Source organism: Leucopleurus acutus (assembly GCF_964270905.1).
Source record: "Leucopleurus acutus genome assembly, chromosome: 6".
In the NCBI taxonomy this organism is placed as follows: domain Eukaryota; kingdom Metazoa; phylum Chordata; class Mammalia; order Artiodactyla; family Delphinidae; genus Leucopleurus; species Leucopleurus acutus.
Window position 1 is genome coordinate 64,196,215 of NC_139149.1, and position 17,432 is coordinate 64,213,646.

Consider the following 17,432-nt stretch of genomic DNA (forward strand, 5'->3'; position numbering starts at 1 on the left):
CCGAGAATGGAGAACTGAAACCAGATCCTCCCCACTGTTTGCCTTGGAATAAGAAAGCTCTTCGACTCTGGTTTTCATAGATCTATTGCTCTAGCTACAAATGACATACCTCTGAGATCTAACTCAGTGAAAGATTTCTGTTACATTTATCAAAATGCAGTAAAGAGTGAAAAGAGCTTTTTATCACTTTGCTTGAATTCTAAGCATCAAATTATGAGACTCTCGAATGTTAATTGGTTTGTGGCCCTGTGAGGGTAATAAATAAGTCTGGGTTTGCTAAGTATGTGCGTCCTTCTCTTCATAATGATTTAGAAGAGACACAGTCAGTTGTAACTGAATATTAAAGTCAAATATGGAGTTTTAAAGTTGTTTCAGCTTTGGGGGAAATAAGTTTCTGCTTTTTTCACAGTGTTTACTGTACTCACTTTAGTATCTACATACTTCATACAACTTTTATTTCACATAAAATCCCTTTAATGGAAAGTCTATCAGCTATAGGTAATAATAACTTGGCAAGACTGCCATTTTATATGTTACAGTTTTCAATACGCATTCACAGCATGACAAGGTTGCTTGCTGGTGGGTAATGTATTTAAGAATCACAGGTAGCTGATGAGACCATGAGTTGATCATAAGGGTACAGAGAGCTTTCCGAAAGGAAAGGCCTTCACTCATGAGTACTGCAACAAGGACACTGTATCAGCTGTAACTTACTGAGTAATGCAAAACTATTGACAATTTGAGTTGGCATGTCCTTGCGAGTATGAGATGTAACATACTTGAATGTTGTCCCCTTTGTTTTTTGGTGGAGATGGCAGCTTAACGAGTGTTGTGTCGTTATTGCTTAGAAATTTTGGCTGTACTGAGTTCATACCACATTTAGCCAAGAGGCTTCTTCCATATTTTGAGCGTGCCTTTTGTTCCTCTCTTTTTTAATGTCGCTTTGAGTATACTTGTGTTCTTTTTAGTAACCTAAATGTACTATTTCTGCCTAACCATACGCGTTTTTTTATTCATCGTAGGCGCAGCCAAACAGCTTTCCATGGCAGTCCCCTTTACCCTGCGGTAGCAGCCTCCCTGCAACCTGCACGACCGGGCAGAGCAAAGTGGCAGCCTGGCTACAAGACTCGGAAGAAATGGACAGGTGTGCAGAAGGTTAGTTCTTGCCCATTGTGGGCTCTCAGGATGAGCCAAAGAAACAGACGTAAAAGGGGCAAATGGTGGGTGCTGTACCTTTCACCCCCCAAGCCCCCTTGATTGCCTCCAGCTTTTTTTTTTTTTTCTTATTTTTATATCCCAGATCTCCTCTTTGCCATGTCTCGGGCTTCTTACCTGTCCGTTCTCCTGCGCCCTCACAATTCCTGAATCTGGTTTTTCCCTTACCCGTACTCCCACCCACTTCAACCCTCTCGCTTCATTGCGTTAGCAGTTCCCTCTGGCTTCATTAGCCTCCCACACCCCAGACCCTGGGGGCAATCACCCAGCTGAGTGCTGCCTTGGGAGCACCCTCCAGCCTCGCTGCTGACAGTCTACTAGGTCACTTACACAGCTGCCTTCTCTGCTGCTCCATCTGGCCCACGGAACAGTGTATGTTTCCCAACAACCAACAATAAACAGCAAAATTATACTGATCTTAGATCCACAGTTAGATCCTGGTAGATCCACAGTTAGATCCTGGTAGTGGTGTGCCACTGTGGATCAGTTATTAAATACTCCGAGCTAATACGTGATTCTTCACTGTACCATCTCTCAGCCTCTTAATCTGCAGAAACTTTCTCCTTCCTTGAAATGAGCCTTAGCACGTTGGTCCAAACTGGATCCACAGACCATTTCCAGTCTGTGAGACAGCTTTCATTTGACCTTCAAAAATGAACAAAACAAAAAAACACAAAAACAACATAACAAGTATTTAATATATCTAAATTGATTTAATTATCTTGAGATGATGTTGGGCCTAAGTTTTTTTGATATTAATTTTTTTTCTTTTATGAAGTTATGGTGAAAGGAGATGTTACGTTATTTTATGTCCTCACTTAGAAAAATTGAAATTTGGCAACCTGTGTTCATGCCCCAACCAATTCTTATTTTGCTTTACACATGTGTGAACTCAAAATCTGCAGCATTTTTATTAGCCCTCTCCACATTCCAAACTTAATCTTTATGTGAAAATATGACTTTAAGGGGGATGTTATATTCATAAAGTGTGTCCAGCTAACATTCCATTAAAAGGGTTTTACTTGAGTATATTCACAAAACACACAGACATTACTTTGCCTTTATGAACTTCAGGTTGGGGAAGAAGCTGACCTCACTGTCCTAGACACTGCAGGCTTGCCTCTGCGGCGGTTCTAGACAGTCAGCCTCTCCTCTAATTTCTGCCACTTTGCACACGCTTGTGGAGTTTAACCTGGCCACCGACATTGCTGAAAAGATTGAGACTGTCTACTGGGACAAAGTCCATTCATGTGACCAAAATAAATTGACATTGACCTTGATGCTGGTGGGGGGATGTCTTTGTCTCCCTGTATGCTTCAGATACTCTGTGGCCCATCCCTGTGCCCTCTCTCCAGTCTCGGGGGTGACCCTGCTTCCCCCATCCTGATCTCTCTACCTGTGTCCTCATCCTGCCATTCTGTTCTCCTTCAGGATTTAGTGTAGTAGTGATCTCCTGTCTTGAGAACAACCTCAGCCTTTCCCACTTCAGTCATTCCTACCCATAGACCTCAGCTTCTCTCCCATCATTTGACTTTGCCCTTTTTGCTCTATAGAAGAAGCATTCTTGGCAGCAGGACACCATCTGCTTTCCGCTTTGTTCTCTAGCCTCATCCTCTGACCCGCCCTGCAAGACCTTCTTTAATGAGCCTCCTCTTTTAGGCCCCATGAAGTTCTCCTTTTTTTCCAACTGCTTCTTCTCTGTTTCACTGGGATTCTCCTCTGGCCAACCTTGGTTGCAGGGATGATCAAGATACAGTATTCTGCTTTTAGCTTCAATAATAGTAACTATAGCTTGTTGAGTGCTCATATGGGCCAGGCACTGAACTAAGCACTTTACATATGTGGTATTTTATAGATTTTCACAATAGTACCAAGCAGGAATTTTGAACCATATTTTTATAGGTAGAGAAACTACAGCTCAGAGAGGTGAAATAACTTGTCCAAGTTACACAGCAAGTACTTGACAGAGCTGAAGGGCTAACCCAGGCCAACTTGATCCTAACGACTGTGCTCTGTGCTTTGGAGATGACAGGCATGCTTCTAGTTTCAACTGCAGTCTCTGGGCTTTTTTTGTTGTTGTTTTTTTGGGGTTTTTTTGCTGTACGCGGGCCTCTCAGTGTTGTGGCCTCTCCCGTTGCAGAGCACAGGCTCCGGACGCGCAGGCTCAGTGGCCATGGCTCACGGGCCCAGCCACTCCACAGCATGTGGGATCTTCCCGGACTGGGGCACGAACCCGCGTCCCCTGCATTGGCAGGTGGGCTCCCAACCACTGCGCCACCAGGGAAGCCTTGCAGTCTCTGTTTTGATGATGGTAGTGGTGGTAGTGGCGGCAGCTGATAGGTATGGGGTGCCACAGGCACTGTTCTAGGTGTTTTAAGTGCGTCAACTCATTTAATCCTCTCAACTCCACTTTACTCCACTAGATGAGAAAACTAGGTACAGAGAAGTTAACTCACTTGGACCCAGTTCACACAGCTAGTAATGGTGGAGCTGGGATTCAAACTCAGGCAGTCTGACTCCAGAGCATGTGCTCTTAATCACTGCACCATATTTCTCTCAAAAGGGCTGAAAACTCTCTTTAAATTTCAGACCTCTGTATCCAGCCCGTGCTACATTCCCACCCCCTCCCTTGCTGTGGACTCTCTCTGCCTGTACACTCGGTCACGCCTTCTCCTCAGCCTGTCTAAAACCAAATTCTCTGTCTCCTCTGTGGAAATGGTCCCAGTTCCTGGGCTCCCCTGTTTTTGTCAGTGCTGCTCTCATAACCACTCCTGAAACCTCTGTCATCTCTGACTCACCCACCCTGTTCATCCAGCTGAAACTGAGTTCTGTTATTTCTTTGCAAACTTCCCCCATCTCCCCTCCCCCTCATCTACCCTTCCTCTGGAATTCCATTTCTGCTGTCCTAACTCAGGCTCACCCTTTGCCCAGTCTCTGACTGGTACCCGCACCCTCAGTCTCTTGCTCTGTGGCTCCGTCGCTCTCAGAGGCTCCTGGGAAATTACTGTGTTTGGACATGTTTGCATCCAGTGCCAGCACTTAGCAGCCGTTATCCCATTGCCCTCGGCTATGAGACGTAGGTATTGCTACTGTCCCCACTTCACAGATGAGGAAAGTGAAATGCACGGAGGTTAAGGAGCCTGCCCAAGATTACACAGCTGCCCCGATAGAGAGGCTGGGACTCCAGCCAACCCACATTTGACTAATCCCAAAGCCATTCTTTGTTCACTACATATAATAGTCCCTCAAGACCACTATTTCATAAAATAACTTTTTGCAAAAATCTCTTCAGGTGGTTCTCCGTGAGCTCTTGGGCTTTAGTCCAAACTACTTAGCCCAGGGTTTAACAACCAGCTTTCAGCTTTCTGGCCCTGCCTACCCTTTCAACCTTGCCCTCCATAGGCCTAATTAAACTTATTTGCTATTTCCTGAACGTGCTTGCATGTTCCTGCCTCCATGCCTTTGCACAGGCTGTCTTCCCAACCTGCAGTGCCCTCTCTGCCCTCCTCCACCTTCCTGTTTTGCTGAAGCCTTTTTATCAATCCTCCAGACCCACAAAAGGTTTTACTGTCTCTTATAAGTCTGCTCTGACGACCTCAAACCACAGTAACTGTCCCTTTCCTGAACTACCACAGCACTTTTTTTGGGGGGAGGTGGTCTATTTTGATCATTTCATAGCATCGCAATATTGAGGTTGGTTGCATTTCAGAAGTTCATCAAGTAACATCTTCTTGAACCCATAACATAGCACATTTATAGTTCCAGTACTTAAAGAGGTTAGCTATTCATAGGTCTGGACTTCCGTCAGTCCAGATCTCAAGTATGTAAGGGAATTTCTTGGTGCTTGGAGAGCATTTTTTCCCATAGAAACAAAATATTAAATTAGTTTTTCTGTTTTTTTTTTTTTTTGCGGTACGCGGGCCTCTCACCGCTGTGGCCTCTCCCACTGCGGAGCACAGGCTCCGCAGACGCGCAGGCTCAGGGGCCATGGCTCACAGGCCCAGCCGCTCCGCGGCATGTGGGATCCTCCCGAACCGGGGCACGAACCTGGGTCCCCTGCATCGGCAGGCGGACTCTCAACCACTGCGCCACCAGGGAAGCCCCATAAATTAGTATTTTATATGCCATCCTTATGTACCAGTATATGCTATCACTAAAATGATATGTAATAGTTCAACGTACAGATTATTTATTGTGTACATTTTCTTTAAACCAGAATGTAAATTCCATGAATCTTATTTTATTGCTATATTCCCTGTGCTTAGAACTGTGCTGGGTGCATAGTGTCTTCCAAGTCAGTGATTCCTAAATGAAATAGTAAATGGATAACTTTGGATATACCTTAATTTATTTAACTATTCTGCAATTCGATGTTTCTTTTTATTTTTTTTAATTTAATTTTAAATTTTATTTTGGAATATAGTTGATTTACAATGCTGTGTTAGTTTCAGGCATACAGCAAAATGATTCAGTTATACATATACATATATCTATTCTTTTTTCAGATTCTTTTCCCATGTAGGTTATTACAGAATATTGAGTAGAGTTATTTTTAGAACAAGGTAGGGAAGATGAGAAAGTAAGTAAACTGCTAGATATTTAAGTTTAAAATTTTTTACTGTTATAAACTGTCTCAACAGTCCTTTCTTGGCATAATATTTCCTTTTTCCCAGATTCTAAAATTAGATCTAATTTAATGTAATTCTAGAGATTTCTTTTTAAAGGTATTTTTATTGTCTTGGGCAAGTCCTTATAATCCTTACATACAACCAGACACTTAAGCAAGGAGCAAAATTCTGCCAGGGGTTTCATTTCTTCCATGATAGACGTGTCAAGGAATGGTGTGCTTGTTCCAAGTTAAGGCCCTAGAAGAATGATTAAACATAGTGCAGTTAATACTCCATAAAGACCATTTCTGGTTTTCATAGAATTTTCTCACCTCCCATCTCAGTTGCTACTTTCATTAGGAAGGTAAGAGAGTAAATAGTACCATCACCACTTGACAGGTAAGAAAACTGCAGCTGAGAAGTGTAAAGTAAATCAGTGTCTCCCGACCCTTAGTTTTGGATCCTTTTGCCTTGAATCGAATTCATTCACCAAGTTCTCTTTCCATTCTGTTAGAAAGGATTTTAAGCCCCATTTCTATGTCTCTACGCTACTTACATACACCATTTGTGTAGAATAATCACAGTTATTTAGGAGAATTAATGTAATATTTACTGGATAGAAGCTTTAATGGATAGGTAGTGTTAGATAATGTCCGTACCAGCATGGTGCTTGTGATGTCGTTTTGTTCTTTAAAAGGCAAGTTAAAGTATAGGTCTCTTGGGCTTCCCTGGTGGCACAGTGGTTGAGAGTCCGCTTGCCGATGCAGGGGACACGGGTTCGTGCCCTGTTCCGGGAAGATCCCACATGCCGCGGAGCGGCTGGGCCCGTGAGCTATGGCCGCTGAGCCTGCGTGTCCGGAGCCTGTGCTCCGCAATGGGAGAGGCCACAACACTTAGAGGCCCGTGTACCAAAAAAAAAAAAAAAAAAAAAATAGATCTCTTCTAGCCAACTCCTTTCTCCTCTTCCCTCTAACCCCTGCCTTCTTTCTTTGTACTAATTTTCTCCCTCATTGCTTCCCGTTTATCTTCGGTATTTCCTACCCTTCCAAGTCACTCACTTTATTTTCTTCGTGAGGCGCGTGGGAGGAGTACAATGGTGCTGCCTCCCCTGAAATGGGGAGGGGGTGGTGGAAGGGTCCTAGCCCCCTCAGTACTCTCTTCCGTCACCTGCGTTGGGTGATTTCCTTTCTTGAGGAATTTAAAGGCCACTGATGGCCAAGAGTTCCCTGGAAGAACCACAGCAGCACTTGAACAGCTCACCTAGGGCTCCACCCTAGGGCAGATGCTGCTGAGAGATGGGACCTGGGTGGGACCTGGCCCCCGATGTATTGCTGCTGCCCTGTTCTCTGTAGAGTGTGCAGAGATTTTGAGTCCTATATGAAGACCTTCAGAGCAGGTAGACACATTCCTAACAACAGAACTGTACAACTGCTGAAGTTCCCTTGAGTGTGCTTCTGATGTGACGAAGCCCACCTCAGCAGGAAAATGAGCACACCCAATTTCACTGGGATTTTAATGGCTTTCTACACTAATAACTGTTCATTTGTAAGAGTGGGTTTTGAGGTCATCCAATAAATAATCAGCGGTTGTATGGTTCTAAACCAGAGACCAGTTCTGTTTTCTTTCATTTGCCAGTATCATCATTCTATAAACATAGATCTGCCTCATCATATTTGCCATAATTTGGATAGAGTGCCTTTTATTATCATCACCACCACTCCCTGCCCAGTTGTAACATATTTTAATTTCTGATTTGTATTAGACCTTGCACACTGCCAGTCAAACCTTGTGGAACTTAGCAAACTCCTGCAGAATTTGGAAATACTTCAGAGAACTCAGTCAGCGCCTAACTTTACTGACATGCAGGTAAACATTTTACTGCTGTTGGTCAAAGGACCTTAAGATATTCACTCAGAATTTTTACTGGATTGTTCTATGAATATACAAGGTAACATTTAAAGGGAAATAACTACAATAAGGATTGGTTTATATTCTGGAGTTATTCTTAATACTTTTGAATCTTGGTGTCATTGTGTTAAGATATATGTTTTGAAATGTTCTACATTTAAATACAAACTAACTGGAAGAAGTAAATATCTGAATCATTCTTTCATTTTTGTGTTACATTAGAAATGATAGTTATGAAGACATAACTTAGATACTCTCAGAATTATTACTGTCTTTTCGTGTAGCAAAAACGCTAATCCTGTTTTCATTTGGTGTAGCAGAAAAATATGTTTTATGGTAAAGTTTTTATCTCTGCTTTTAATGCCCACTGTGCATCAGATATACGTTTATCTCCTGGCTGGTTTGCTTTAGGTGTCTAACAATGATTCTGTACTAACTTGCTGTGCTCTCTTTGTCTATACCTGTATCATCTGTGTTAACTTAATAATGCTTTGTTGCTTTTAACTATTTGTGTAATGTAGGCTAACTGTGTAGATATTTCAAAGAAAGACAAGCGGGTCACAAGACGATGGAGAACAAAAAGTGTCAGCAAAGATACAAAAATACAACTGCAGGTACAGACTTTACTTTTCCTTCATTTATACTTATATATATATTTTAAAATATTAGTCTGTATATATCAATTCATAGAAGTTGAAAAGTTTAAAGCAGCTTTTAACTGCTTTAAAGCTAGTGCTTTTCAGACTGAGTTATATTATCTAAAGTAGTGAGAAATCTATTCTTATTCTGGCGTAAGTAAAAAGAATTTAAGGCTAAAATTATGTAATATGGCTGTAAAGTGGCATTTTCATCCTCAATTATGGCCTTGGAACCATTAAAACATATTTTAACAAAAAGTCACCTTAAAAATCTAGACTGGAAATCAAATGGGTTGTAATGAAAATTCACTTATATATACTAGATCTTAAAAGAGGCTTTTATGTGTTAACGCTGTCCAAACTTGTATCTATCAATAAATGAGATGAGGACTGCAATAGGTTAGAAAGTAACAAACCTGGGTTCTAATCTAATCACTGTGATTTCCTGGCAGTATAATCTCATGCATTTCTGTTAAAGTTTCGGGGCTTCCATTAACTCCTGGGTAAAGTGATCGAGTTTACTTGATGATCTCTGAATTCCTTTTCAACTCTAAAATGCTATGATTCTACAAAAATATTATTGGCCATCAACATTCACTTTTAAAATTTGAACTAAAGTCTTCATGGCTTGTGATAAATTTACTTGAAGTTCATTGTAAATAAGTTATTTAGTTGAAATGAATAGTTTAAAATTTTTAAAGTAAGATCCTTTTATGTCATTGCATTGCAGTGATACAAAATATGGCAAATGCCTAAAATCTCTTACGTCAAAATTCATGTTACTTTCAGAGCTTTAAGCTTGAATTTCTGCTACTCCAATTCTAGCTATATATTATAAAGGACACTTGCCCTGCACAATCAAAATTAGACTTATGATTTTGTTTTTCTTTTTATTGCACTATAAATCAATCTATATTCTAACACAGAGGTAAAAGGGACTGCTTTTTAGAATTCTTCAGTCTTTTAAATAAGTACAATAATTCTTCCTTAATTCTAGTTTTATTGATAACATTCTTTGTGTTTTAATTCTGAATGTATGAATAACAAACTCTTTGTTGCTTTGCTTGCTAATCTGATATATTTGAAAATAAATTTTCACAAGCACTAATGATCGGTGTTTTTTTTTTGTTAGAATGTCCACATTCTGTGAACACAATTTTTTGTGGTCTTTTGTTCAGTATGTTTCTGTGCGTTTTCCCTTCTTTTCAGAAAATTAATACTATAGAGACAAATGTGCCAAATGACTTCACAAGAAAATTGCCTAAAATTGCTTTTGAGCATATGATTGTCTAGTTTTGTGGTGGTCGTTTTTTTTTTTGTTGTTGTTGTTTTTTAAACATGGTATCTATAGTTATCATAGCCAGGAAAAAAGAACCTTAATTATAAACAAAATAATTGAAGAAGGCTAGCATCATAAGAACATATACATTTGTGGATAGATAGCATTTCAATCTTGTTTTTATTGAGGTATCCCACTGAACAAATTCCCATTCACAGCTGTGGTCTGCAATAGGTTGGTTCTCAACGTGTATGAGTGCAATGCCACTGGCTGTCCTACTGTGGTTACGAGGCCCACCATGGTCCCCATATCACTCAGTGTTTTCTGGAGGAAACAGAGTGTAATTCTGAATAGCCCTCCTATTCACAGGCTGTGCTTTTCAATGTGTGGAGAGTTTATGGAGATTTTTTTCTGAGTCATCAAAAGAAGTTGTTCAAAAAGCCGGACAATATTCTCCATTTCATATTCCTGTCACATTTTGGGGTGGTTTGTTCTTAAATTTTCATTTATGCTCTTTTGCCTTGTTTCTGTTTTGCCAAAGAGTAACAAAATGGCCCTTGTGATTCTAGTTTAATTATTTTGGGGGGAAATTGAAACCATCTCATCCCATACTCAAAGAAAACGTTAAACTTTGGAAAGTAGATTTAGCTCCAACTCCAGTGGAAATAAATAGACTGAGAGGTGGCGGTAAGCTATTAATCATTCCAAGAGAAACCTCACTTCCACTTGATCTGGTAAAACAAAGGATCGTAGGGTGAATGCTGCAGAATTTGGTACCATCCCTAGACATTTTCTGCTCCCCCAAACCAACAGGCCTTCCAGGATTCCTCAGGATGCTCATTCTCTATCACTGAGAAGTTACTTGGAAGTTTCTTCACCAAGCACACCTGACTGGGGAATCTTAAAATCAGCCAGGGATGACTATGACTAATATGACTGTCATTACTCATCAGTATTTTACCTACAGAAAGTCATAGCATTTATTTTTACTGTAGTGGATTAAACATACCCACCACTTTCTCCCACCCTAATCACAGGTTTTTCCCTCCTGTTTTAAATGTTTCTTGACCATCAGAATCCCGTCTCATGGTACCAGGTATTTGTTTTGAGCCCTTAATCATCTCACTACTTGAACCACTTTCTTCATTGTTGTGGCCAACCTGAGAGATTTTTTGTAGTGAGTGGCTCATTTTTCATCCCCTCTGTCATCTGGAACTTCTAGTCCACCAGACATTTATGCAGGAACCTAGACTGCCTGGTGGTGGTGGTGGTTATTGTTCCTGCTATTGTTGTCATGGATCTTGTTTTACTGAAGTTTGTATGCAGCGTTCTGTAGTAGTTGTAATTTTTGAAATAATTATAAAATAGATCATTTTAAAAATTGACCTTAGGAAAGTAAAAATGAAGAACATGTTATACTGGATGTTTGATTGCTTATTCTTAGGTAAGTTAGATTGTGCTATCGATGTGAATGTGAATGTTAAAATTTGGACCGTATTTCTCCTTGAAGCCACTGGGAAGCTAGCTCAAGAATCCATTGTGTAATTCATTGGAGGCAATAGTTGTCCTAGACGTCTCTGTGGAATTACCTGTTAGAAAAAATACTTCCTGTGTCCCAAAGCTCAAATTTCTCATTCTCATAAAAATCTCAGTATCATCATCATGCAGTAAAACAGTTTGGTTGTGTTTTAAATGAGGTGGAGGAGGGCAAGAAGAGAATGATTTTATAAGGGTTGCTGTAGAAGAGATTGCTGTTACATTTCCTGTGTTGCTAATAGCATGCATTAAATACTAGATCCGTAGATATTGCAGAGAATAAGGAATAGTAGGAGGTATGGGGTAGCAGATAAATGATCTGATGTCATTCATGTGCAGCTATCCTAGATCTCACAGATGCTCAAATTACACTGAAGAGTAAAAATATATTCTTTCTCCTTTTTTTTTTAATTACAGTAGGCATAAAGGAATTTTGTATAGGAAATGTTTTGTCTAGAGCAGATTATGTGTGTGTGTTTGTGTTTAATAAACATATACATATACGTACACAGAAGATTTATGACGATTGAGAGAAATGTGAATATAATTTGGAAAATTAAAGAGAATTGGAGATATAAGAATTTAAAATATCTTTCTGTTATTCCAAAAAGACTAACACAGCCATGCTGGTTTTTTCTCAGTCTGACTGTTAGGTGACTCGGAGAACATTTCAGCTAATTAGAACTGAATTTATTGCTCACAACCTTGAAGAGTCAGGGTCTGTCAAATGCAGCAAAGCTGAGTTGATTAGAAGGCAGTGTTATTACCCTTTATCGTCTCCACCAAAAAGAGAAGAAAGAAAAGAAAGACAGAAAGAAGGAAAGAAAGCAAGCTCTAAGATTCTTCTACTGGTTTATGCATAGTTGCACATCACTAAATGAAGCCTATACTTTCAGATTTTCATAGCCGATTTTTATAGGTGTTATCCCAGCACACTGAGGACATTGAGATTACTTTCCCATATTATGGGGACTGGCTTCCTCCTTGGAAAATTTTTCAACCCGAAAATCAATATAATTCTTAATATTGAATCCCAGAGACCTTTATAGTAGGAGAAAACATAGGGAGTTGAGGATTCCTGGTATCCTTCCCCTGACTTTTTCCTCCCAGCAAGAAACAAAAAATTCTTCCTGATCAGCAGGAGGCTCTCATTACAACCTGTTTGCTTTAGCCTTTGCACATTATTTATTTAGTCACTTTTCCCTGAACTCATTTTTTTTTTTTTTTTTTTTGCTTCAATCTACTGAATGCCTTTTGGCTTCGTAGAACATGACATTGCATGAATAAAACAAGACGTACATTTATTTTACCTTGAAATCGTAAGCTCTTCATCACTTCATAACTTTCCATCTCCTTTTGGGGTAGGGGTTATATTCAGCAAATAGATTTAAGTGTTTGGGTGTTCTACCATGAGAACAATAAACTTTTCTCACAGTATGAATGCCCCTCCAAGCTATTTTCAATGCTAAGATTTAGCAAAAGTCAACTTTCAGTTAAAAATTCTCCCTCTCCCTTGTCTGATTATCTTTCATCCTCCCATATCCTGTCTTCTCCCTCCCCCATCCCATGTTTTCTCCTCCCTCCTCTTCTCTCATTCACTGTCAGGAAGGGCCATCTTCGAAGGGCCAGTTCAGCACAACTCGGCGCCGGCAGAGGCTAGCAGCAGCAGTGGCTACAACAGTGAGTGGATTTCAATCTCAAGTGGATGTTTAATGAGAATGAGAAACTGTGTACTAGTGTCACCCTGCCCCGCGTTCTAATGGTGCCACTCGTGTGCGGTGGCATCAAGCACAGCCCTCTCCTGTGTTGGCGGGGTTCTCGCATGTTCTCTGGCTGTCTTTGCACTGCCGGCTTCGCACACAGGTGTTTGGGTTTGCAATGGAAAACTATCATGGGATCCAGATCCCTACTTCTACTCTCAGTGTGAGAAACAGTTTAAATTCAAGGATGCAAAACGGAGTGTGTGGGCGATTTCCTGAAACGGTGTGGGTTTGGGGGTTTTTCTTTTTGGTTTTTTATTTGTTTTTTTTGCCATACTGATATTGGAACCGTTGCTAACTGATTTCTGTTTTTCTAAGAAAAGTCATGTTACTACAGACGTAAATTGTGCTTTTTTGGTAGCAATGTGACTATTTGAAAAGGATGTGAGAATAAAGAAATGAGAGGGTAAGAAAAGGTGAATTTTGATATCATCTCTCAGCAGCTACCCAAACTTACACTTAGCAAAGGAAAGTTGTTTTCTGGAAAGAATATTGAGCTGGAAATCAGAAAATATAGTGTGGAAAGGAGAGAACCACAGAGTTAAATGGTGTTTAATTCACATCTAGATGTTGGTTTGGCTTTTTTTTTTTAAAGAGAAGATAGGGTGGATGTTAGGAGGATAGAGGGAGTATTGAGATATATAAGGCAAATAACTTAAAATTGAATAGAAGGTGCTTAGAATAGTGAACTGCCACGTGGAATATAAAATAGAATATGTAAACCAAGAACCTTATGCTGGATAAAAATAAATCATAATATTTGTTTAATCATGACATCCTATCAACTTTTTATATACAGAATACTGAGTTCATGGCAAACATTAATTTTTTGGCTATTACGTAAGATTTCCTGAATTATCATAGTGTTGCTCTTGCTGCTGGTGGAATTATTTTAAGACTAGAATTGCTGAAAAATATGAAAAGATTTTGGTTGCTTGTAGGAGAATGGATACTGGTGTATGGATTGTTGGTTTTCTACTTTATAACTCATGACTGACTCTTGATTTATATCTGGGTACTCAGCTGGTTTGTTTGAGAGACAGAAATAATTTTGATTATGAAATGAACAAGTGACGTGGAATTTATTACGGACTGACTTTTTTTTTTTTGCGGTACGCGGGCCTCTCACTGTTGTGGCCTCTCCCGTTGCGGAGCACAGGCTCCGGACACGCAGGCTCAGCGGCCATGGCTCACGGGCCCAGCTGCTCCGTGGCATGTGGGATCTTCCCGGACTGGGGCATGAACCCGCGTCCCCTGCATTGGCAGGCGGACTCTCAACCACTGCGCCACCAGGGAAGCCCCAGGGACTGACTCTTAAACTCACAGTTTTGTGAACACTTGAACAAACAAATTTTTGAAATTGATTTCATGGTTAATGTCTATCTTATGCATGTATTCAAATACAGATGAAAAAAGTGTCTCATACTGACATGGTAACAGATTCTGACAATAAATCCATGTAAAGTCAATTTTTAAATTCTTAAATGTAACCTTTCATTTACAAAATTCAGAAATCCAAATGATTATTAGAGAGAGAACAACATCTCAGTATGGAAAGGGAGGGTCAGTCATTTTATGAAAATACAAATGTTTCCTTAAATAATGTACTTCTAAGATGGCATGCAGGGAAGTGATTGTGTTTCTACTGTGTTCATTTTTTGATTGCAGATACATATAGTGAATATAATAAAACTGAGATTAGAACCTATTTGAATAGGTTGATTTTTTTTTTTTTAGTTGGGAGTACAAGAGAAAAAGCTTTTGAAAGATGGAGGTATTAATGCTCACCTCCTCCAGGGTAGCTGTGACCACAGAGGTTAAGAATAACTTAGAGCATCTAATGAATGAAGCTGGCAGCATTTAGTCATGTATTCAGGAATAACTAGAGGGAGTGGTTACTCTAAACCCTCTAGGATCTATAGCTTTTAACTCCATACCAGAGTAGGACAACATCTAGCAGGACCTTCCGCTGGCTCCCTCAGCCCCCTTGCCCACATCACAGTGACCTGTTGCTGGTGACTCAGCCCTCCTGTTTCTTTTAGTGCAGTGGTTCCCCTTAATTCCCTGCCTTTCCTCTTCCCAACAGTAAAGTTAGCCCACACATTTGGAGTCTGTCCTATCCTGCTAGTTGCCTTTTGTCTGGAATTCTTCCAAATGACTCCAGCTACTTGTTCTCCTTGCCCACTTAGGTGTGTAGGGCAGTGAGATTGCTCCCAAAGACAAGTACACCCAGGATGTTTCAGAGATTTATTCTTGTTGATTCTTAGCACTAGCATCCATAATGGTCCACTTGCACCATCAGGCAGGCCCAACAGAATAGGGGGTTGGAAAGGAGAAACGCTGGCCCCTCCCCGTGGAAAGACCCCAAGAGTCCCAGTGCAATCAGTACCCCACACTAGCATCCCTGTACGTGTGATGCAGAGTACCAGTAGCAGGTGACTTTTCATATTGGCTCCGTGAGTTGTGTATGCTCAATATCTTCCTTAGACTTGCTGTTGTGTGTTCTCTTTTTTGTTCATGTTTACCACTGCTAAATTTCAGTGCCAGTCCACTGTCAATCTGTTTCTCTTTTGGCTTCTTTATAGACAGGTGATAAAAGCGTCTCCTAACAGCCCCCTTCCAAACTGCAGTTACTGGTACCAGAATATTCCAGCATCAGGCTTCCTCCCTGTCACAGGATTTCAAGGAAGCCTTGGATTTCTTTCCTAAGGAGGATGTGAAGTTGCATTTCCAGCATTGAGGTTTCTCACATACAAACATTGAGAGCTGTAGACAGCCCCACTCCAGTCATCACTGACAGAGAACCTAGTTACCGTTTAAATTTTCAAATCCCATAATACTCACACTGATGAATAAAAAACTGAGTAAATAAGCCCCCAGGCTGAAGAGATATTCAGTTAGAGTTAGATTAATACATCTCAATTTGTATTTTCAATTTCATTTCATGAATTTTTCAATTAAAATGATCCATTCCACATACTTATTTTAAGCAAAAAAAAAAAAAATCAATGTAAACATTTTCAGTCAGAAGTATATAAATATTAGTTTTCAATGTCCCAGGGAACTGTTTGACTGCAGTTTAAATAGAGCATTCCGAGTCCCTTTCCCTGTGGGTTATATACAAAATCATTTTTACCATTTTAATTGCCAATTTAAACTTCCATTATGTTCAAAATATAAATTTGTAACATGTTTTTCTTCTCAGTGTCTGATTCCAACTTTTAATAAAGAGCCCATTATCTCAGGAACAAGTCTGGGTCCTCACTGGACTCTCTGGGCCTCCACTACACCCTGGCCTCCCATCACTACTGCTCCCCCAGCCTCCCTATCCACTCAAGGGAGGAGACCCCTCTCCTACGCCATGCCCCTCCTCGGAGCGTTGAGGGCACCTGAGTGCAGATAAAACCCTTTTGTTGATCCTCAACACATTTCATTCCCCACCACCGAGCACGCACATTCCTTTTTCTCAAATGCTCTTCTAGTTCATTGCATCCTGAAACTATATCCTTAAATCTGCAAACTCCTTGGTCTATCCATTTCCTCAAGTCACAGTCTCTGCCCATGACCTTCTCATCACCAACCTTTCCATGGATTCTCTCTGTCCCTCCTAGAGGGCCTTGGGCTGACTGCCCTTTCTAGATTTAGCATCACCACAGGCAAGGACAGAAATTTTCTTTATCTGTCTTTAAATATTCTTTCACATAAACCCCATTCCCTTATGGATATCCTAAAAAACCTCAGTCATTACTGTCACAAAGTTGCCTGGATAGGATTCCAGCAAACTACTGAACCCAAGGACTCCATTTTCTCAAATGGCTTATCTGCCACTTTTGTGTCTCTTCTCTGGAATAGCCAGGAATTCAGATCCTGATGAGATAAACAAGCTGTTGACACCTCCCAGCCCAGTGTAGCCAAGGTCCCCATGGGGGATGAGGAAGAGTTGCTTTGATGACTCCAGATACCAGATTCTTCACAGATCATATATTAACACGCTTAGCTTAGCAGAACTGGGGAGAAAGCTTCATGCCCACTTTCTTTCCCAGTAAGCCTTGGATATCTTTTGAGATAAATAACTCCTTGCCAAGACAAAGCTACATCCTAAGGACCCTCTCCAGTCTCAACTGCCCTCACCCAGACCCACCAACTGCAGCTCAGGCTAGATTTTTGGGGTCTCTCCATCTCCTCCATCCCTCTATCCTCCGTGCACAGGCACATGCTTGCAGGGTCCCTCCCTCCCCAATTTTTCTATCATGAGGTTTAAAGCTAAATAAAACAATGAAAAAAGGAAGTGGTTCTGACATACATGTACATCAGACAAGATATTGGTTCCTTCCTCCTACAGCATATTTTCTCTTAGGTAGAGGGTGTGAATTATCTTTTAATTTATGCAAAATTCAGCTTGTGGAGGAGTCTGAGAGTCTGATTCTTGAAGATAATTGAATGCATATCTGTGTGGTAAGAATTAGGGGAGGTTACTGGTAATCTGATT

At 40.5% G+C, this 17,432-nt stretch overlaps 1 protein-coding gene across 5 annotated transcripts in view; it reads left to right on the plus strand.

Annotated features, from left to right (window-relative positions):
- OSBPL6 (oxysterol binding protein like 6) overlaps positions 1–17,432 on the plus strand; it is a 92,182-nt gene that overhangs the window by 36,444 nt on the left and 38,306 nt on the right. For 2 of the 5 annotated variants that reach the window (XM_082841164.1, XM_082841168.1), the window contains exons 7-10: positions 1,023–1,155; positions 7,585–7,688; positions 8,252–8,344; positions 12,789–12,863. In XM_082841164.1, the coding sequence (XP_082697290.1) occupies positions 1,023–1,155; positions 7,585–7,688; positions 8,252–8,344; positions 12,789–12,863 (405 nt within the window). The remainder of the gene's footprint in view (positions 1–1,022; positions 1,156–7,584; positions 7,689–8,251; positions 8,345–12,788; positions 12,864–17,432) is intronic. The other 3 variants (XM_082841165.1, XM_082841167.1, XM_082841166.1) reach the window with 2 other exon arrangements.